This window comes from Carlito syrichta, unplaced genomic scaffold (genome assembly GCF_000164805.1).
Source record: "Carlito syrichta isolate Samal-C Ts95f unplaced genomic scaffold, Tarsius_syrichta-2.0.1 Scaffold309734, whole genome shotgun sequence".
Classification (NCBI taxonomy): Eukaryota; Metazoa; Chordata; class Mammalia; order Primates; family Tarsiidae; genus Carlito; species Carlito syrichta.
The window spans coordinates 353,170-374,625 of record NW_007253830.1 but is presented as its reverse complement, the minus strand read 5'-3'; the positions used below and the strand labels follow the sequence as shown (position 1 = coordinate 374,625).

Below are 21,456 nucleotides of genomic sequence, written 5' to 3'. Positions count from 1 at the left end.
TGTGCAGACACCATGTGATGCTTGAGGCCGGTCCTCACCCGATCTATGGGGAAGCCAGGTTATCCCTAGAGATTTTAGGTCCCCTAGTTTTTCTGAAGCTAAAAGGCAGCCTTATGGAGAAAGCTACAGGCATTGAGGGCCTGTAGCGGAGTGACTCGATTTGTTGAATTGGAACGCAGTACCTGCCAAAGTGGTGCCCACAGAAGGACATCTTGTGCTGACGCCTCAATGAGTTTCCCTTCTTTCTCTCTCCCACAGAACCCCGGCCATGATTGGCTGCTCATTCGTGGTCAATAGGAAGTTTTTTGGTGAAATTGGTCTTCTGGACCCTGGCATGGATGTGTACGGAGGAGAAAATATCGAACTTGGAATCAAGGTTTGTGACATGGTGTTCCTTCCTTTTGATGTCATTGTGTTTGTGAGCTAGTCATCCTTGGGGTGTATTAAAGCTTCTTGCAGCTGATGATGACAGGTTTATTTATCCCACCCCCAGTTCTGGGTGGATACGCGAGAAGCATTGTCATTCCTCCTTAGATGGGGGAAACTGGGATTTTCCTTCTCCAAAAGTTGACCAGTATGTTTCATACCTTGATGATCCACTCTGGACATTACCTGAAGAGTTCCCACTCCCATCCAGTTATGTTCTCTCTTTAATTTCTCCTTAAAATTAAGTGACCTCTTTCATATTTCCAACCTATGTATTTGTTGATTTATGTACCTCATGGAATCACAAGATGCCAGACAAGAGAGGCATCGTTTTCCAGGGACCCTTGCTTTTCTCAGAAAGTGCTTCTAGGGAAGAATGATGTGGAAGGAGGCCCCTAGCCCAGAGAAGTTCCACGGTGATAGATTTTATGGAATAGATTCTACTCAAAATTTTGTTTGAAAAAAACTCCACTGTAGGAAAATAAAAGTTGGAAACCATTGGCACATTCCTACCTCTTCATTTTAGAGTTAATATAAATTATCCCAGCAAAAGAGGGATTTTCTAGTACCTGACGACAATGATTCTTTGCTTTACTCTAGTTACACTACATTTTCCTAGGCCCATCTGTACACTTCCTTATAAAATCCAGTTTAGCAAGAACCCTAGATGTCTGATCACTCTCCATATCTGATTAGGGTCCTCATCCTGATGTCTGATCACCCTGGCCTGTCTTCAGCAAGAATCCCATTAGGTGGGCTTAGCCAGAATCTCCCTTGCTCCTGATGTTTTCTCTTGGTCATTTTCCATCCACTGACCCCATTTGCTCCTCGGCTTTAAATTTCCACTTGTCTATGCTATATTCAGTTGAGCACAATTTCTCTCCCCAACTGCAAGACCCTGTTGCCTCGGTCCTTATACCTATCGTGTTGGTCCTGAGTAAAGTCTGCCTTGCCCTGCTTTAATAAGTGTCATTGAGTAATTTTTTTCCTTACCAGCGGTTGACTTGCTTCTCTTACCTGGTGTATCTTCCACTCACTCTGAAGATGCTGGAGGAGAAGTCAGGCTGGGGTCTCTGTGTCTGCTGCCTCCTGTTGTGAATCTTTGCATAATTGGCCCCCTGGAAAGTAGGCTTGTTGGAAACGATTTGGGATACCGCTGTCAGGTTTAAAGTCATTGAATTTCTTCCACTTTCATCTGCTGCATTCTTGTGTTTATTCTACCTAGGCAGGTACTCAGTGCAGAATCCCTACCCAAAGTCCACTCTCTGCAGCTTTCTGATTTCACTGGCTTAACCCCATCTGGTCGATACCTTTAAGACACCCCATGGGCTCTCTTCTGCACTTGAGCTTTCGTGGTGGAATAAAAAACTTTATGCCCTCATGATACCCAAACTGCGTGAGTGAAGGGGGTGGTGGGCACAAACTCTGGATCCTAAAATCACTCCCTTTTGAAGACTGCAGACTCTTCTTCCTGGGCTTTCTATTCCAGGCTGGGTTCTTTCCTCAAGGGGATTTACACAGGATTTCTTTGTAAAGCCCAGCAATTTGAAAGCCCACAATCATAGCTAATATGAGTGTCATTTATCCTTTTTGAGTTACGTTGAAGGAGAAGAACATGTTGATCTTTGGCCTGCATCTTAAATTGCAACCCTGCTCTCCTCTTGTCATCTTCCTGTGCCTTCACAACTTCTCACATATCACAGAATTTTTTATTTTGCATGTGTCTCGTTTTTCTCCCTCTTCCCTTCACTAGATTTCAAGCTCTGTGGGGGCATAGATCTTGGGTTTATTCACCTTTGCACCCCAAGCATTTAGAACCATGCCTGTCACATAGCTCAAAATGTCCTTGTTAGATTAACGATTGAGTGAACGAACACCTTGGAAACCTAACTTGAGGAGAAGCCAGTAGAGTGGGGGAGGTAAGCTAAGTTGGAATGAGCTAATGGCTAAATAAAAGATGAGAATATTCAGGCCTAAATAGCTTGGTCTAGGTACTCATCTGGAAGAGAGAGGGACTGAAGGAAGCCCTGCATGGAGAGAGTGGAGCTTTAATTTTTTAAAATTTTATTTTGGAGACAAGAAAGGTTTGCATATCTCTATATGCTGCAACAAGGGAGCCAATGAAGGGACAGACATCACCCACAGAGGAGCGAGTAGGGTGGTCTGTGAAGCCCTGTCTCTGCAGAGAGAGAAGCACAGGTGCAGGGATGACGGGGAACAGGGGAGACCTTCCCAAGCTGGTGTGTCACAACAGGTTGTACTCTGGGGACAACAGAGACTGTGACAAGGATACCCATTGTTCAGGCTCCCTAGGGAGAAGATGCTTATCTCCTCACACTCACAAGGCATTTGCTTTTTAAATATATATATACTTGTAGATTTTTAATGACTTCATTGAGATATTATTGACATAATAAAAATTATATATATGTAAGGTATACAGTGAGCTGTTCTGACATATGTATATGTTGTGAAATGACCACCACAGTCAAGCTAATGGACACATCCATTATCTCTGTCTAGTTACCAGTGTGTTGGGGGGAGGGGATGGGAATGAGCAGACTGAATTTAAGATCTATTCTCTTAGCAAATCAAAAGAATACAATCCTGTATCACTGACGATCATCATCATGCTGTAAATGAGATCTCCAGAAATGATTCACCTTGCTTTGCAGTGACCTGGCAGGAAAAGTCTGAGTGCGAGTGTCTGCAGACTCGGTGGTAGTGATGGTTATAAGTGCTTGGCAGGCAGGAGTGTGTGGCTGTCTCCAAGCCCTGAAGGAGGGATGGGGTCTCTGCTTTCTTCTCCTGCAGCACAGCCCTATCCACCAAGGCCCCTGTACCATCAGCTGAAGGGTCCCTCACTGCTTGTCCATGGGCTAGCGTGGGTGGGCCTGCAAAGCCTTGTCTGCCCCATGCCACTGCACCCTGGTTTTGTCTTCTCCATGACAATTCAGCTCCCCTGCTGCTCAGGGCATGTCTGTATTAGAGTGTCAGATGCATCTGGGCATGGATATCACCCTCAGTGCAATTGTCTGCCTCTCACTGTACTTACTGCCAGGCATACCCGGCATCCATGCTAAAGATGTAAGGCAGGTTTTGCCTCTTACAACATAGACCACACTGTCCTGCAAGCTGCAAGCTCACTTGACATAAGTACTGGTTTTCTTCCAGTATGTAAAGTGAGAGTTGAGCGCCAAGGCCTGGGTTCAGGGTTAACACAGTATTCTGTCATGACAGGGTTCTCAATCAGCAGTATCGACATCACTTGGGAACTTGTTACAGATCCTGACTCCCGGCCCCATCCCAGACCTACCGAATAAGAAACTCTGGCAAGACAGCAACCCACTAGGTGACTCTGTTTTGCACCCTTGTTGGAGAGCCATTGGTCTATACCTGGGCTCAGCCAGCTTCCTGGCAAATACATCCATTTATCAGAAAGGAGCCCAGGTGAGAGTTTACGTCTTTCCAGACCTTCCTCTGGTATCCCCCATAGCCACACTGGCTCACAGCGAGTCCTTTCTCCTCACTCCCTCCTACAGAGCCAGGGCCCCTTGGGAACCAGCATCTACTTCCTTATCAACTTCACGTGCCAGTGTCTCAGTCAGGTAACTACAGGGCGCCTGCTGACAGGGTTCTCTTTTTTAAATGAAATAATAATGGAAGATGCTTTGTTTTATGGACTATATTCCTTCTCCCTTTCATTTTGTGCTTTTTATACTGCTCAGAGCACAAGAGTTGGATAATAAACACATTCTTAAGAAATCCATCTTCACTGCTTGAAAAAAAATCAGAGTTTTATGTAAATATATATACACACATATGTATAATTTTCATATAGTGTACACACATTTACATATACAAGTTTACCCGTAAGAAATGACAAAATCCTGCTGGACATGGTGGCTCATGCCTTTAATCCTAGCCCTTTGGGAGGTGGAGGCAAGCGGATTGCCTGAGCTCAGGGGTTCAAGACCAGCCCGGGCAACATTGCAAGACCTCATCTCTACAATAAATAAAAAAATTAGCCAGGCATGGTGACACACGCCTGTAGTTCCAGCAGGTTGAGGCTGTAGTAGCTGTGAGTGTGCCACAGCACTTCAGCCTGGGCGACAGAGCGAGACTTCGACTTAAAAAAAAAAAAGAAGAAAGAAAGAAATGACAAAATCCTATGCTTTAGTTAAATGGAATAATTTTTACATGAGAACGCTTTTTTTCTTGGTCATTTATCCACCAAGAAATAGGTCCATCTGCAAGCTTTCTAAATATTCTCTAACATTTTTTGTTACTTTTTAATTCCATTCTCAGTAAGTAAAGATCTGTCATAAGAATAGAAAGTCTTACTGTGGTTCAAGGAAAAAGATTATCAGAGTTGACTCTAGAGCTGTTGCTTGTATGAAAGACAGCTTGCTTATAACTAAAACAATCAATGCAGAAGCGGGCGGGGGGATGCCTTCCAGAAATGAGAAAATAAATGAGATTAGAAATAGGAAGTTTTCATCTTTTTTTGGGTAACAGTCATAAGAAACTATTAACAAGGCATATTATATAGTAGCATGTCTAAATGTTAAGAGGTAAAAAAAATCCTCCAAGAAGAGAAGAACAGATAGATTACTTTTAAATGATGTAAAATCATTCTGCAGTATATCAGTCCATTTGAGAAGAAAAGGCATTCTCTTCTTCAGAACTCATTTTAAAAGGTGACACCCAAGATTGCTGAATCCTGTCGGGTGACTGTTTCTAAAGGGAGATAATAGAAAGACACTTTCAGATCCTCCGCCTAACAGAAAATGGCCTGGCTTTATCAGGAACTCCAAAAACTGAATAAAAAGCAGACTTCCTGTGTGTGTATGTTGGCATTAAAATATTTGCAAGACCAATGACCCATCATGGAGGTAAGTATGCAAGCGGGTTTGGGGGTGCTCAGGTGTGATAACCTTCCTGCTGGCTGTAGCCCAGCCCCAGGGCTTTCCCATGGTGCAGCCTTTGCAGCGTGTCTGCTTGCTGGTCTCCCAAGGTCCAACAACAGCTACCAGTAAAGGATTCAGAGCTAACATTGGCTTGTGGTGAATGATGGGTAAAGGATGGTGTATCTTAATTTGCACGGGGAGGAAACAGCTTCCTTAAGAAGTGGAGTTTAACCTGGATGACTTCATCGCTGGTTGCATAGCTCACAATGCCCCCGAGTCACACCATTTTTCTGAGGAGTTGGGATGCCATTTTTAGGACTTAGGTGGGAACAAGACTGGCACCCCTGCCAGCTTGCCCAGCTAAGGCTCTGAGGACCTGCAGGGCCATCACAGCCTCAGGCCCTCACAAAGCCCTGAGCCATGTGGGTTACCTCAGCAGTAGACTTGAAGGCTTGCCTCCTTCAGAGGGTTGTTTAGAAATAGTAGACCATCTGGACCAAAGCCCCCGGCCCTCAAATGAATGAGGTATCTCCCACTCTTACTGGTCTCTTGGTCCACCTCTTATTCTTAGTTTTTCTCCCCACTTGTCTGCAGCTAGCTCTGACTAGGCCTGTTGACTGCCTCTCTGACCCCTACCCCAGTCACTCCTTGGTGGTTTTGGATCTTGTCATCCAGCATCCATGCTAACCAGGAGATGCCCCCCTTCCTTCTCTGAGACTCCCCACTACAGCATCAAGAACCCTGGTGTCCAGATGCCTCTTGTGGCCTTCCGTATCCATTTGCATCTTTTGCGCTCAAATTCGCTTCGTCCTTTGAACATTATGATTTAGATAATGGTCACTCCTGGAGGGAACGAGACCATCAGTTCTGTTATGTTTTTAATCCTTAGATTGCACAAGTCTTTGGTTCCTCCTGTTCTGGTGGCATTGGTAATGGCTTGATACAAGGCCTTGTCTGTAGGAGATCATCTTTGGCTATGTGAATGTCTTCATTGTGTAGTGTTAGAGTTTATCTGTGATACAGTTCAGAGACAAGTTCCTGGTCTTGTCTAGGTATAGAGTAGATCTTGAGATTTCACAGACTGATCTTTAATCTGTATAGATCCTAGGTGGTCAACAGTCCAACTAAATGCTTTTGAAAAAAAAGCAAAAAAATGATTTTGAATATAAAGGAGATTCAATGAGTTCCTTCTCTACCCAAGGCAAGCACTTCTACTAGGGACATCAACACTAAATTCAACAAATGTAGTCTCTAGCTCCATGAAATTTATGGTGAGGCAGAAATATAATTCATTAAACAAATAATCACCAGTGTGCCGTGTGTGAAAAGATAGGATAGGACTATGCTATGGGAGAGAGAATATATAAGGGAATACAACCTAGTCTAGAGAGTTGAGAAGATTCCCCCCTAAGGAAATGATGTTTAAGACTAAACATGAGTCTAATTTAGATAGCCAAAGAAAGAAGTGCGCACGTAAGATATTCCAGGCAGAGAGAAAAAGATGCGCAAAGATTCAGAATTCTGAGGGATAAATATATTCTGGGAACCTTGGGAGTTCAGGATTGCTGAAGCAGAGAAAGGGAGATGCAGCAGCAGTGTTCTTGGTGGGGCTAGGCCATGAAGATATGTAAGCAAGAATTTGGCTTTTTCTTAAGGACCACTGTGGACATGATAGATTGATTGATTGATGAGAGAGAGAGAATAAATAGATAGAAAGATGGATGATAGATTGTCTCATGTACCCATAACTTACCTCCTTTAAAGGGACTTAAGGGAAGTGAGGTGATTAGAATTTTTTAAAATAAAAAGGTAATCATAACTGTTATGTGGGAAATGGATTATAAAGCTGAGTACACTCAGTAGAAAAGGTTAGTGAGAGAGGGCTTGGAGCTCTATCTCTCTAGGAGGATTTGTAGGTAAGAATCTGGCATTTTTTAAGGGCCACTGTGGACATTTTAGATAGATAGATAGATAGATAGATAGATAGATAGATAGATAGATAGATAGATAGATAGATAGATAGACAGATAGATATGACTTTATAACAGTGGAAGAGAAATGGACGAGTTCAGGAAGAATCAAGACCTGGAGACGGAGTGTATGGAGGAGACATGGAGGTCAAGGCTGAGCAAGTGGGAGATGCTGGTGCTATTCTCTGAGATAAGGAACACCCTTGGAGGAGATTTGGGAGAAGGTGGAAAGACTATGAAGTTTCTGCAACACTCCAGGCCATCCAGGAGACATTTATATGAATGGGAATCAAACTAAGGAGAAAGAACTAAGACTGAGATTGTCTTGGACGGCTTTGGCGTATGTGTTGTTTGGGAAGTCGTGAGAAGGAAGAGGCTGCCTGGAGAAAGGAGGAGAGGGGATAGGCCAGAAGCCCAGGGAGAAGCAGCATGGCAAGCTGGAGGGAGAAGATGGAAAGGATGTGAGCCCAAGCAAGAGCACAACCAAGAGAGAGTAGCTTGTGGCAACCAGATCACAGTACACGTGGTACCCAGAGCTGGCCTTAGATACAGTAGATGTGGAGAGGATGTGATTGATATGGGAGCCATTTAGCAGGTATAATGGCTAGAACGTGGTGGTGGACTGAATGTGCAGAATGAGAGGGGATGTTAAGGATGCCCCCGGGTTTCCTAGCAATGAGGAAGACTGACCTAGATACAGGAGGTAGGGTAGCTCTGTAGGTGGGGACAGGAGAAGTTCCACTTTAGAGATATTGAGTTTGAGGTGCAGCAGTCCTGGCAGTGTGATGTCAAGGGAACACAGGGGTAGGAAGGGATGCCACCCTAGAGTAGGACTCAGTAGAGGGGTCCCAGGACAAGTGCAGGGTTTCACCTTTCCTCTCTGGGGTCTGCAGGGCCATGGTGCTTAGGGTTTGGGCTGACTTTGTTATGGCAGTAGTTGCTCTATGTGCCACGCCTGAAGTTTTGAAGAGTTAGGAAAATAGGATTTTCTTAAAAACCCTATTTCAGCCCTTTTCCTAAAATATTTTTTGAAAAAGAACTGAGTTTTTCAAATTTTTTTCTGTTTTTGTTTCAGATTCAGACGAATGTTTCTATGTTTGTTACCCAGACATATTGTTTACAATTTTCATAGCTCTGCTCTGTATACCAATTTCAGGCCAGTACCTGGGTTTCCCAGTTTCTCTTCTGGTCCCTGCAGTGTTCACCCATTTGCCTCTTCCCAGGAAGAGATGGTGAAGCCCCCTTGGACCCTCACTAGAGCCATAGATGATGAACCACCTACCTGAGAAGTTTCTCTGCAGTGGCACCTTTTTCTTCCGGCTTCCACTGCTATCCAACATACCTTTCGTGCAGAATGGTGTTTGATTGGACATGGAAAGAGCAGATGAAAGCTAATTTAAACATAGTCCCTGGCATTACATAGTGGGGCCGTTTTGCTGTCTTTGTTGACATGTATTGCTATCCTCCTTAAAGAAGAGTAATAGATTAATATAGTCGAAAGCTGAAAATACACACGCATGCGTGGACACACATACACAATACACACGTACAACCCTTTCAAAGGACTTCCAGGAATGTGATGTCAGTTGTGGAATAAAATGGCTTCTTTCTGTAGAGTTTCTAAAATTCTGTAATGTTAAACTGTGTACAGGCTGAAAATTCTACCCTGCGTGGATGAGGGCTTAGTTTATTTTGTCTCTTGCTGTTTTTTTCCTCCTCAAAACAAATTAGGAAATGAAGAATGCGGTCATTACATTTTATGTTAATTTTTAAAATTTTAATTCAACATTTTATTATGGAAAACTTGAAATGTACACAAAGATAGAACAGTATAATGAATCCAAATGTACTAATCATTCAACTTTAACAAATATTAACATTTTGCTGTTTTTTTTTTTCGGTTACTGTTTGTTGGCTGTTTAAAAGCAAATCCTTAAACATCATATCATTCTATCTAAAAATACTTTAGAATGCATTGCTAACACATAAAGATTTTTAAAAATGTAGTCTTAATATAAAATTACACTTAGCAAAATTCAATACCCAGTCTCTGTTTTCTCAAAAATATTTCTCAAAATTTGGTCATATTTTCTCAATTTCTTTTATAGTTGATTTGTTCAAATAAGAATCAAAAGTCCAGACATTGCATTTGGCTGATGTGTCTCTCAAGTCTCTTTTAATCTGTAACATTTCTTCTTGCCTTTATTAATTTCATGTCACTCGTTTGTTGAAGAAAGCATGCCATTTGTCTTATAAAACTCTGCACAATCTGGAATTAGCAGATTGAGTCCTGTTGATGTCTTCAGGACATTCATTCCTCTAATTCCATTTTCTCTAAACTGTAATTAGATCTAGAAGGTTTATTTGCCTGCCTTCCTTCCTTCCTTCCTTCCTTCCTTCCTTCCTTCCTTCCTTCCTTCCTTCCTTCCTTCCTTCTTGGCAAGAAGGTTTAGGGTGGTGCTATAAACTTCCTGTCACACATATCATTAGGAGATACATAATGTCTGGTTATCTCACTTTTTGTACTGTTAGGATTCAGCACTGGAATGAGGTGTTGTCAGCCTGATTGATTCATTATAAAGTTCCCCATCCATCTTTCACCTAGTTAATGGTTTTAGTAGTCACTACTAATCATTGCCTATGTCCATTATTTCACGAAGGCCTACAAAATGGTGATTTTTGGATTCTAGATTCATTTTTGCAGTTATAAGTTGCAATTCTCCTATTAAAAAGAACTTTTTCTCCTCAACTATTTAGAAAATCTGAAATATGATTCAAACAAAAAAGGCAGCATAAATGCTTGATTTCTTCTTTTTACTTAAACATTTTTAGAATAATGAGTTGGTGCCATAGCAACCTCCAAAGATGCCCAGTGAGGTTTTCTGTTTTTCATTTTTTTCCCTTTTTCTCAGCAATATTATAGACTCAAAATTTTAAAATATGTGTGTGTATATGTGTGTCTAAATCCATTGTAGTCATTATTTTTTTTTTTTTTTGCCCATTCTATATGTGTTTTTAAGGCATAATTTAGTACAATCAAATGCATAGATTGCTGGTCTTCAATCTGATGAATTTCATGGTTATATATACCCCTGTAATCACCTTCCAAAACATGATATTGAACATTTCCATTGTCTGAGAAAGTCCTTCTTTTTCTATCAGTTATTTTCTCTCCCCCACCAACTGCCCCCTCCTCAGGCAATCATTTTTTGATTTTTGTCTCCAAAGGTTAGTTGTGTCTGTTTTAGGACTTCACATAAATGGAATCATATCTCATATACTCTATGTACTCTGGTTTCTTTTAGCTAAAGTAATTTGTTTGAGATTCTTTCATGTTGTAGTTATGTGTATCAGTAGCTCATGCTTTGTTATTGCTGAGAAGTATTCAATTGTATGAATATACAATAACTTTATTCATTTTCCTTCTGAGGGATAGTTGGCTTGTTTCCAATTTGAGACTGTTATAAACATTCATGTAAAAGTCTTTTTTTGACATATCTTTTGACTTATCTTGGGTAAATACCTAGGAATTGAATAGCTAGAATATGTATAAAATGTTTGTTTGACTTTTAAAGAATCTGTCAAACAGGTATCCAAAGTACACCATTTTTCTTTCCACCAGTGTTGTATAAGAGTTTCCAGTATCTCATATCTTTGGCAGTATTAGCATTGTCAAAATTTACAGTAACAAATGGAATAGATTTGAAGTTGTACCTCAGTGTGCTTCTAATTTACATGTCCTTGATGATAGATGGGCACCTTTTCTTGTGCTTATAGTTAATTTATGTATCTTCATTTGCCCATTTTTAAACATTGTGTTGTTGTATTTTATTGTTGATTTGTAGGAGTCCATCATATGTATTCTGGATACTAATCTTTTTTTCAGATATATGTACTGTGAATTTTTTTCCTCTAATGTGTAGCTTGCCTATTTATTTTCTCCTAGAAGCTTGATGGAGGTCTATGATCACAAAGGCCCTTAGAGAAAACTTATATGAGAGCATCTTGCTGTAGACAACACTTTTTTGGACTGGACCCAAAAAACACACAAATAATTAAGTAAAAAAGATAAATTGGACTTAATCAAAATTTAAATTTCAGCTCATCAAAATATATCATTAAAAATGAATAACCAAGCCACATGCTTGGAAAAATATTCACAGTGCCTGTATCTGACAATGGAATCTTATCTAAATATATATAACAAATCCAAAAAGTCAAGAGGAAAAATGGAAAAGGCTTAAGCAGCCATTTTGCAGAACTTCCTTGTTTTCAGGCACAAGAAGAGGTTTTATTCTCATCTTGTTATTTTCTATCCCAGGCTTTGAATCAACTGTTTCTCCAAGGAGCACTGATTCATTCTAGGGAGAAATGGTATTTAGAGATCAAAGTCTTGTCAGTGAGGGTGTTTATTGCTACTGGAGTGTCATTGTATCTAAGCCTTTGCAATGAACAAAGCTAGACAATACTAATTTTTAAACATAAATGTAAATCATTATTTCATACTAATATATTCAATTCAAATTTGTGATTACAGGATTTTTACTTCTTTTATTGTCTATTTACCTCTCATTGAAAATTTTGGTTCTTAGTGACATAATTTCTTTTTTTGTTTTTGAGTTGGAGTCTTACTCTTTCACCCTAACTTGAGTGCAGTCGCATGCTCCCGGCCACTGTAATCTTGACCTACAGGGCTCCAGTGATCCTTCTGCCTCAGCCTTCCAAGTAGCTGGAACTACAGGCGTGTGCTACCATGCCCAGCTAATTTTTGATTTATTGTAGAGATGAGGTCTTGCCAAGTTGCCCGGGTGGGTCTTGAACTCATGGGTTCAGGCAATCCACTCACCTTGGCCTCCCAAAGTGCTTGGATTATAGGCTGAGCCACCAAGCCTGGCCGACATAATTTCTTATTTGTTTTATCCTATAATATGTAAGCAATAGTTTCAAAATAGGCATAGTAACTAATAAGTGGACTGAATGAAGTTTAATATTTCTCTGTGGTTTGTTTTACCCTTAGGATTTATTTCACTAGAAATGTATAATCAACACTCTATGTTTTAGAGTTATTTGAAATAATGTTCTATGTGTGGTTCTGTCACCTCCTTGATATAGAATGTTAGAATTATATGGCAATGAGTGATGACATTCGCTTTTTTTCCTTTTTTACTGAGGTTACAAGTTAGTTGATGTAACTTAGTTGAACAAAACTTTTAGCATTTGTTAGAAACTGCTGTGTAGTCACAGCAGTGTGTACCATACACTCTATTTTTAGGCTTGTTTCTACCCAGCATCCTCTCAGGCTTTTAGTTCTATAATGCCCAGCAACCCATACAATGAGAGAAGCTGCAGGTCTGGACTTCTATTTAATGTGAATTTGCTTTGTGCACAGATTTTCCCCAGTCCACCTTCACTGTGGCTGGGCTCATGTTTGTGATTTACTGAAGGCTGTGTGATTATTATTACTAGAGCATTGCGAAGAAATCCAAGAACTGGCAGGCTTATGAAAAAAAATTGTCCTCCCCCCAAATTATTCTACTAATTTTCAAAGTTAAACTAAATCCTTGTATAGGAAAGCTGAGCTAGTGAGAACTAGTCCACAGAGGGATAAGAAAGGGCCCTTAAAATTCTAAAAATGGGAGAGCAGAGAGAAGAGAAGAGAAACCACAGTGAGAAGAGCCCATAGGCTGGATCTTCTCTGTGTCCTTCATTGAAAAGCTTTTTTTTGTTTTTGCACCACAAGTTAGTCAATGTTCAGAATACTAAGCTCAAGAAGGCAAGCTAGTAGGTACAAGTTTTAAGAACAGGTTTCCACAAATATCATTACATTCAGATGGGACAGACAGAGAAGCACTTAAAAGAAATACTTACCTTTGATTAGCACTAACATTATGCTAGACACGATGCTAGGCACTTGATAAACATATTATTCAATGCTCATGAGCATTCAATGCTCTTTAGTCATTGTTGATCCCACTTTGCAGGTGATGAAACTGGGATTGACAGGAGTCAAGTAGTTAGTCTAAGGTTTTACATCTAATAAATAGAAGAGCCAGATTGCAACCCAAATCTATCTGACTCTACGCTTCTGTGACTCTTGCCACATAATGGGACTATTACTTAGAATATTTATTCATCCAGAGCACTTCATTCTTCCGCCATCTGGATAACTATGACAATACTGCAGATACACGGTGATATAGTCATATTGTAGGTGCTAACGGTGTTGCTTGCATATTATGCATATCATAAAAAACTTCATTTGTAATAGATAAGACGTTCGTAATCCTTATGTAGACACTCAGATAGATACCCTGCCCATATATATTTCATGTAATACACTATCTCAATATGCAGAGAACTGTAGTTATGCAATAAACAAAAATGTGTTTGAAACAGCATGAAATTGGATTTCCTCATCCATAAATTGTGTTATATTTATGTCTAAGTTATAGTTCAAGAAATAGAACCGCAATGTTGATATTTTTATAAATGGTGTGTAATGTATTTCTATTAAGGGGAGATATATTTGCTGTGCTGAAATGTATTATCATAATAGCCAAACCATTTACTCTACCACTGGAAAATAGTGTGGTATTCTGTTTGGAATTTCACTTGCCTGCTTCCAGCCTGCCTGATCTGTTATAAATTATTGTAGGCATCTGTGAGTTATTTTATAGGAAGCATCCATCTATTTTTACAACTCCAAAAAGTCTGTCACTCTCATTCATCTCCCTGGGAATAAAGCAATAATTTGATTCTCTATAAAAGTGAACCTGAATTTACACCATCTTCTCCAGTTGGGACATTGGTGATGTGGGTGATTTATGGCTCCATGTTTCTGGGGCAGGGGACTAGAAGGTAGCATCCTAGTGTGTTTGTCATTGTTTTCTATTTCCACAGGAAATGGGGCGGGACTTAACCTGTCTCTGTTTTATTTAGGACATAACTATTTTGTTTCCATATCCATGTAGGACTGTTGAACACTGTGCCACAAGGAACAGCCACAGGGTCCTGAGTTGCTCCCTGCATCCCTGGATCCAATAGTTGGGTAGACGTCTATGAACAAGCCAGGGACACTGATGTTCTTAGCCTTCAAGGACCTACACTGCATTGCTTGCATTTTCAGGGCTTCAGCAGAAAAGTGGCTGAATGTCTGGGGGCCTCTGGGGCATTTGCTGCCTGTCACACAGGCCCAGGTTATCTGTTTTTTGGTGAACCATCTCTTGGGTCATTGGTGATGGCCTTGCTTGAGAATGTCAGTGTTTTATCTCCTCTTCCCTTGCTAAGATGCCAAGGGGAGTAATGTCCCTGTGTTAGCTGCCTGTAGTGAGTGGGACCAATACTGTTTGTGCCTGGAACTGTGGATGCTTGTAGGGCCAGGATGCTTTTGTGAATTGTCACTAAAACAGGAGGTGGGGACACAAGCAGGAAGGACTGGAGTATGTAGCTGGAGAACTGGAGTGCCAGGAAGACCAGAGGGAAAAATGATGACCTGGGCCAAGTCTTGCAGAGAACACCTGAGACAAGTGGGGTCTGTCCAGTACCCAGGGCAGTCTTTCCCATGCAGTCTGCAGCATGACACTTGCTTGGGTGGGTTGGCTGCATCGAAATGTCTACAGAGTAAGGCAACCCACTATTCAGCTGCAGAACCCACTGATGAATCTGGTTTCATGCATGAAACATCTCTGACACCTCTTGTTCTGCATCTGGATGGTTTGTGCTGGGGCCTGTCCCTGATTGGAAATATTCGTCCTTGAATAGCATTTCAAATATTATGTACTGGCTTAGCTCAGCAAGAAAACTACTTATACCAATGGCCTTCATTATTATGGAAGCTCTTATTTAAACCAGTTAGTTTTGGGGTGGGGGGGAAGGCTAAATGGAAATCTGGTGAATGAATTTGCCAATTTTAGGCCTCATTCTTGAAGCTACTGTCTATAAGTGTATAGAATGCCTTGGAAGGGAACATCTTTCAGTGGACAGTCACCTGTAGCCACTGGCCATTATAGAAAATGAAATGGCACCTCATTTCACTATTTTATAATGAATATCCTTCCCTTTTGAAAATCTTAAAGGCAAATACATTGTGCATCTGACACCTCCATAAATTTTAAAGTATTCAAGCTTAGAAATACAACTAAGGGTTTCCTCCATGTGACAGAAATGGAAAGAACTAAAATTTCACATATTCTTTGAAGCTTATATTTATTTTTGAGGCACATTCAGATTCCATTTCTCCTACAAGAACAACCATGTAGGATATTACAAAGGTCCATTTTGTGAACGTAGAAGAGGGCAAAGAAATGTGCAGATTTCAGTGAAAAGCTATCCTTTTGTATTTTATGTTTTGGCTTCTGATGGCACTCACAACCAATTCTTTTTTTGCTCACCCGGAAAATCAGCCATTTCTTCGGGCTTAAGTGGTAATGGTAATTTGAGGCTCTTTTTTTGGGAAGTTATCAAGGGAAATGACTCCAGAGGCATGCCGGGGGTCTGGAACAAACAGGTGTGGACTGCTGAAATCTGAAAGCACCTAGGCAGGTCTGGAGCTTGCTCTGTGGAGAAAAAGAGTGCCCTAAAGATGCTGAGGCTACTTAAAGAACAAGGATATTATGAAAGACTCCAGTATAAAGCTGCTAAGAGAGCTATACTCAGGCGGGAGGGGATAAGGCAGGATTTCTTGAGAACTAGACAAGGGAGGAATCAGATGGGCTCGAGGGGTTGGCCGATATTCCCATTCTAGCTGCCTAACAACCCAAAACCAAATGGTTAAAAATAGTAATCATTTTATTATCTCTCCTGTGCACCAGAAATGCAGGCAGGAAACAGTGTGTTATGGGTTAACTTGTCTCCCAAGAAAGAAATGCTGAAGTTCAAACCCCTGGTGTCTGTGACTATGACATTATTTAGAATCAAGTTAACATGAGGTAATGAGAGTGGGCCCTAATCCAGTATTATGACTGGTGTCCTTTGAAGAGGGGAAGACATAGACACGGGAGATATCAAGTGACAACAAGGCAGAAGTTGGAGTGACGCAGCTTCAAGTCAAGGAAAGCTAAGGATTGGTGGCCGCTACAGAAATGCTAAGGATTGGTGGCCACCACCAGAAGCTAGGGAGAAGACAAGGAGGGATGATCCCGTAGAGATTTGAGAGGGAACTTGACCCTGCTGGCATCTTGATTTTTGACTTCCAGCCTCCAAAGTCTCAAATGTGAGCTGTGAATAACACATTTCTGTAGTGTTCAGCCATCCAGCTTGTGGTCCTTTGTCATGGCAGCTCTAGGAAGCTAATGCCATGGGGACAGTCCCTCTTTGTTCCACAAGGTCTGGGGCCTCAGGATGACGATTGGAATTATATGCAGTGTTCATCACATGGAATTATATGCAGTGTTCATCACATGTCTGGAAGCTGATGCTAGCTGTCAAATGGCACCTCAGCTTGGCTATGTAGAGCACTGCTATGTGGCCTCCTGGATGTTTTCTTTGGGTAAGCCAGTTGGGTATCTTCCTAGCAGGGTGGCTGGGTTCCAGGAACAAATATGCATAAAAAGAGCCATGAGGAAGTCTTATCAACTTTTATCATGTCACCGTGGAGGTCACATAGTGTCATTTCTGCCATCGTCACAATTCAAGGGAGCCCCGGATCTAAGAGGACACTTCTTGATGGACAGGGCATCAAGGTCTCATTACAGAAGAGCATGTGGAATGGGAGAGATAGTTGCAGCAAATTTTGAAGCATACAGTCGGCGATAGTGGAGAAGGCACTGGCCCCCAGCATGGGTAGATTAGACATTCCCTGTCCAAGGGCAGTTGCTGGGACTGTCTGTCCCTTCCCCTTGTGACTCTGCCAATTTCCTTCCGGGTATCCCTGCTTCCAAAGTGGTCCTTATGATGTAGGTCTGGTCTCCCATCCAGAAAGGAATTAAATTCAGTTCAATACATTTCTGAGTCCTGCAGACAAGAAAGTGAGCTAAATATGGGGCCAGGCCTTGGGTCAGCAGACAGGAAAGGCTGCTGCCTAGGGGAGTTACAGTGATGGAAGATGTAAGCAGATAAACCAAGACAAAAATACCATAGGTCATACGAAGGAGAGTGTTAGAGACCTGGAGGCCAAAGAGGCTTCCTGGCAGAAGTAATGACATTGGCCCCATTTCAGGACACCCCTGTAGCTTGACAACATGTGGCCTGCTTCTTCTGCCTCACCTCTGAGTCTTTCTCTGTGCTCCCTGGATTACTCATCTTACTGGTCCTAGCCTTCATCTTTTCTCACAAGTCCTTATTTCTTTCTGCGATAGCATTGTGGCCTCATCTCTCACTATGAGAAGGGATGTCATTTTCTAATTCAGAACACAGGAACAACTCGCATGCTAGAAGAGACATGTCTCTCTGATAATTCTATCTGACTCCCCTCAGAGCAGCAGAATGTGCCATTATCACCCTGTGGCTAACAACTGGACCCCTTGGCCAGCAAAGACGTGAGCAGTACTCCTATTGTGTCTGCATGGACCTCACACATATGAAGATACAGCAGCTATGTTTATCATTTCTCTTATCTTGATTTAGTAGTAGTTTTTTGTTTCCAGTGTAGTTTGGGGGTTTATTTGGATGTCTTTTTATTCTTTTTCAATTTAATAGATTCAAGATAGAAAGTCTTGGGAGATCCATCTATAGAAGTGAGACGCCTCAGCTAATTCTCTAGAAACATTTTAACATGAAATTAGAGGGGAAAAGAATCAATAGAAATGCCTAGAGTTCAATGGATCCGCAAGTATTTATTGAGCATCTAACATGTCCTGGCACTCTGTGAGACCTGGGGTAGTCAGAGTTCTTCAAGTCTTTGGAGTTACTTCATGTAACTAAATGCATACAAATAGGCAGTAAGATCAGGAAGAATGGTCTGAAGGAAGAATATTAAACAAGATGAGAAAGAACAGGGAGATTCAGTGGTGGGCTAGGGAGCTGGTGGGCAAGGATAACCTCTCTAGGAAATGACATTGAAGCATGACCCGAAGGAGGAAGGAGATAGCCAGGCAGAGTGCAGCCAAGATTATTCTAAGCAGAAATTAGGACTCATAGATGTCTCAAGGTCTATAGACAAATTCCCAGGACCTGGGGAAGGCCTATGACCGAGCAGAATGAGCCTGGTGCTGGAAAGACAGGAAGGAGCTGGAATTTGCAGAACCTCATAGGCCACCAAGAGGCTTGAGGACTTTATCCAACTTTAATGAGAAATCCACACAATCCCACATGGCTCAGGACAGACTTGGTTGAGAAATGGGGCTAAAAGGAGATAGACTGGTCCGATTGCATTGGGGGAAGCTCTGTGTTTAAGGCCTCTGCTCTTTTTTAAGAGGTTGGTGGCACCCTCTGAGTGTCAGCCTTTGTGGGTCTCTCAAGGATGATCACCTGGGCAGGGCCAGCCAGAACTGGGGGCTGACCAGGGCTGGTGAGCTTCACTGGTGGTGGAAGTGAGGTCTTAGCCAGTGCCTCAAGGATCCCTGAGTTCGAATCTTGTTTTGCCATCTCATTCCGTGCCATCTTCAGAAATACCCTTCCCCCTGCTGGAACAGCTCTGAGCACCAGCCAAGGGCCAGCTGAATTTTAAACCTAGGTTATTTCTTCTGCCTGAATTGAGGTTCTTGAGGCGTCCTGGAGTTTCACCCACTAAAGCAGAATTTCTCACCCGGATGATGCTGTTGCAGTTTTGACTTTGGGCTAAGTAATTTCTCATTGTGTTTGTGGGTACTGGGGGAGGTGTCCGGCGTATTGTAGGATGTTCAGCAGTATCTCTGGTCTCCACCCACCAGATGCCAGCAGTGCCCCACCACTGAACCAAGTTGTGACAACCAACAACATTCCCTTGGGGGAGAGGTGGAGCGGGGACCCTTGGTTGAGATTCAGATTATGCATTCTCAAGAGGGCAATATGGGCCCTAAGGGCACAAAACATTGGTTCTTGGGGGAAAAAGAATCTTGGATGTTATAGTAGTTTGTAGTCCTCCAAAGAGCCACAGTACACAAACAGATATAGAGCCTGTCCATGGTATTAAAATTTCATGGAGGAGGAAAACAATTTTTAAAAAACTGTCTGAAAAGTTTGAGGGTAGGGGATGATAATGAAAAACAAGGCTGAGAAACATTAGTTTAGATAAAGAAAGAACAAATTTTTTCAGGTGCACCGGAAGCTGGAAATTGAACTGGGAACCCAAAGGGTACATTGGGGAGGGTCAGGCAGGGGATTAGCAAAGCACAGAAGGACGAGGTGGTGGTTTGAATGCTCACAGCAACACCTTGATGCATGTGTTCTTAATTATTTCCCATTTTATGGGTGGCAGACTGAGGCACTTCTGCTTAAGTAATTGGCAGAGCTGTAGTAAGCAGTCAACGTCTAGTGCCTGTACCCTGTGCCACAACTGACCTGTATCCCTGGAGGAATGAGACCTAAAAGAACCCATCAGAGGGATTTGCACTTTGGGGGGGGGCTCATTTTAGATCATGGATCTACAGAGGGCAGAGGGAGATACAGAGAGGCAACCGGGAAGGGAGCAGGGGGAACACAGGAAAATAGGGGGTAAGTAGGAAGAGCCCTGCAATTGGGAAGTTACACGAGAGGGTGACAAGGGGCTGAGAGTCCGACAAGTGTGTCACGAACCGATCTTCGAGTGTCAGTGAAATCCTAGTGTGACTTTCTCCTGGTGCCGTTACACAGCTCTTTCTTCCCCAGTGGCTACAGAAAGGGACAGAGTGGGTTTGCCTGAGCAGCTGCAGATGGTCCCTTTCCATCGAACCCATGCAAGACTGACCTTTGCCATGGCCTCTCCCACTTGCTTAGTGAATCAATACACCTCCTAGCTGGGCTCGGTCTCTCAGCCTGTAATCCCGCGCCTTTGGGAGGCTGAGGTGAGTGGATTGCCTGAGCCCACGAGTTCGAGACCCACCCGGGCAACTTGGCGAGGCCTCATCTCTACAATAAAAATAAAAAATTAGCCGGGTGTGGTAGCGCACGCCTGTAGTTCCAGCTACTTGGAAGGCTGAGGCGGAAGGATCGCCGGAGCCCAGCAGGTGGAGGCTGCGGTGGCCGGGAGCGGCCATTGCACTCCAGTCTGGGTGACAGAGTGAGACTCCAACTCAAAAAAAAAAAAAAAAAAAAAAAATACACCTCCTGACTTCCCTGGGGGTGCATTTCAGTTGACTTCTTTCTTGTCCTAAACTCATAATCTTTTCAGGAAGGAATTTTGCGAGCATCCTTAATTTTTTTAAAAAATGCATGGAGTATTTCTCACTCAAGCAATATATCTCCAAAGAGAAATAATGCTGTTTTGTGCCATTTTTGGCAAATATTGCTCTCTCAGATTCAAAATTTTAGCTGTTTTTATCTTCAGGCTGTGCTGAGCAAGGGCTTTCGTTTCCAGTCGGAAGAGGCCATTGCTGGAGAGGCAGTTCCCAGCCTCCAGCACGTATCCCCAAACAGATTGACCCTCCTTGACTCGCCGGTGGTAACCCGGGAAGGCAGTAAAAGCGACACCTTTGATGTTTCGGCTTTGAGAAAATTACTCTAATGTGGAGTAATTGGAGCATTTCAAATTAGGAATGGAATTATGATCATTGACTCTACGTGTTACTCTCTATAAGATGGTTCTTGCACACAGATGAGGTTTTGCTTCTGCCTCTGTCTCTCTGCAGCTACTGGGAGATAAGTCAGGCCTGTCGCCATGTTGCTGGCGAAGCACCAAACCAGATCATTTTCAGATTCCTGGATTAATTGTGTAGTTCCATCAGAGGGACCCAAAAGTTCGTGTAGTATAAACAGTGACATATCTGTGCCTGTTGTCAGCTAGCCTGTGCTAGAACCCCTCCAGTGACCAGAAACTCACCATTCGGTGACAATTGCCATCAGACTGCTGGGAGCACTGGAAATAGCGTTTTTAATGGCCAGTCTAAATCCAGTACTATGCTAAGTGCTCAGTACCTTATTTTCTTCTTGAGCTGCCGTTATTATTATTATTATCATCATCACCATCATCATACTCAAGCAAGGAAGTTATCACCATTCTCACAAGAGGAGAGGCCAGGTTTTGAACTCAATGAGTGTGTCTCCAGAGGCTTTTTTTTTTTTTTTGAGTTGGAATCTCGCTCTGTCGCCCAGACTGG

The 21,456-nt window shown here is 42.3% G+C and overlaps 1 protein-coding gene across 1 annotated transcript in view; it reads left to right on the top strand.

Moving 5' to 3' along the window:
- Positions 1-247: 247 nt before the first annotated feature.
- The window catches only part of LOC103270144 (putative polypeptide N-acetylgalactosaminyltransferase-like protein 3), a 121,219-nt gene continuing 100,010 nt past the window's right edge, over positions 248-21,456 (top strand). Inside the window, exon 1 of the mRNA XM_021717422.1 lies at positions 248-376. Within this exon, the coding sequence (XP_021573097.1) occupies positions 269-376 (108 nt within the window). The 5' untranslated portion in view covers positions 248-268. The remainder of the gene's footprint in view (positions 377-21,456) is intronic.